The sequence below is a fragment of the Austrofundulus limnaeus genome, unplaced genomic scaffold, assembly GCF_001266775.1.
Source record: "Austrofundulus limnaeus strain Quisiro unplaced genomic scaffold, Austrofundulus_limnaeus-1.0 Scaffold307, whole genome shotgun sequence".
NCBI lineage: Eukaryota > Metazoa > Chordata > Actinopteri > Cyprinodontiformes > Rivulidae > Austrofundulus > Austrofundulus limnaeus.
Window position 1 is genome coordinate 186,660 of NW_013952709.1, and position 1,632 is coordinate 188,291.

General features: G+C 35.2%; 1 protein-coding gene across 2 annotated transcripts in view; it reads right to left on the reverse strand.

Annotated features, from left to right (window-relative positions):
• The window catches only part of tox4b (TOX high mobility group box family member 4 b), a gene marked incomplete in the record, with an annotated part of 16,828 nt that overhangs the window by 6,600 nt on the left and 8,596 nt on the right, over positions 1–1,632 (reverse strand). For both annotated transcript variants that reach the window (XM_014021839.1, XM_014021838.1), the window contains 1 exon segment: positions 1,036–1,116. In XM_014021839.1, coding sequence (XP_013877293.1) covers positions 1,036–1,116 — 81 coding nt within the window.

Sequence of the window (1,632 nt, forward strand, 5' to 3'; positions counted from 1 at the left end):
AAATATATATATATATATTCCCATGGCATTTATGGGTTGAAATGACAATAAATTATCTTTTAAAACAGCATGGGGTTTATGAGGGGGTCCCTGAAATTCTTTCGCCCTTTTAAGGGGTCCCAAGACTCAAATGGCTTGAGAAGCCCTGCACTAACAAATACTACCCCAACACTGAAGCTACCTCCAGCTAATTATATGACAGCCATGAAAGAAGACTACAAAATACAGTAAAAGGTCAATATGGTCTCAAAATAAATAAGAATACACAAGAATTTTTATGTATTCAAAGTCTAAATTCAACTAGTAAATTCAAAGAGTTATTGAGTTCCTTATTTTGAGTGACGACATCTGGTTTGTGACCCTCCAGCCGCAAGATTAAACAACAAATTTATCACCAAGGGAATATTGCTGATGACACACAGCAACTTTGTGTTTAGTTTAAAAGAYGTGTTAAACTCAAACAGAGTTAATTTAGTGACTTTTGAAATAACACGAGGGAAATGTCCAACACATTTATACAGCTAACTTCTGATCCACGCCATTTTGGAGCTCCCGCAAACCTCGCTTCATTTCTGAAAGCTCATGTCAGTGCGGGACGTGGCCGACTCCAAATATGACTAACAAATGGCCAGAGGAAGCAGAAAAGAGCCTACAGATTGATGTGACGTGTTGCCCCTAATTTACACCAGATGCAGCTCTACTCTGGTCAAAATAATTCACCAAAAACAGACTAATTTTGTCAAAATCCCAGCTATATTAATAAATATATGGATATACCTTATTTATACACAAATGGTGTCAAAATGTATTTTTCTGTTTGGGAAGCAGATGGCAACATGTAGCGTGCAGCATATGTTTACAAACATAATGCAGGTGGATTTTATTTTGAAATCAGAAGTTTCAAACAGATGCAGCGCAGCAGAACCACATGTAGTGTAGATTAGGGATTATGCAATTCTCAACATTTTTASTGTGTGAAAATAATGGACAGAAAGAAAAAAGTTTTACACCGTTACATAGTTAAATTTTACTCACCTGAGACATTTTGCCCCCCCTGTACTCTGCAAGTGCTTTTAGGTATTCCTTCTTTGCAGCTTCATTTTTTCTTTTGTAAACCTGAAAAAAATAAAAGTATTTGAATGAAGAAATGATACCACTGAATAAACTGTGCACAAGTCAACCATCATTTAGAGCACATGTCAACGTGTAAATAGACGTGTCAATATAACAAATCAACTCACTTTTTAAACAAACCCCTTGATATTGTCACTACCTACAAATATCTTGGAATTACTTTGGATTCTCATTTGACTTATCGTGATCATGTACAAGTCTTAACCACTAAGTTGAAACAGAAATTATACGTTTGTTCAAAAATTAGATCCAATCTGACATCTTACGTTTCAAATATCTATCTTCATGTCATTATACTCTCMAYCATGTYGTWCTGTTTACCTGTTTGGTCTCTTACAACAAATGAAATCTTTGAACCATAGTTAGGCTCTACAACAGGGCCTACAAAATTCATAAAAACTTCCTGGTTGGACTCATCTCTGTACAGTTCTTTCATTGTCTGATGCCTTGACTTTTCAGAATTATGTTTTGTATAGTGGTATTAATTTATATTTTCAG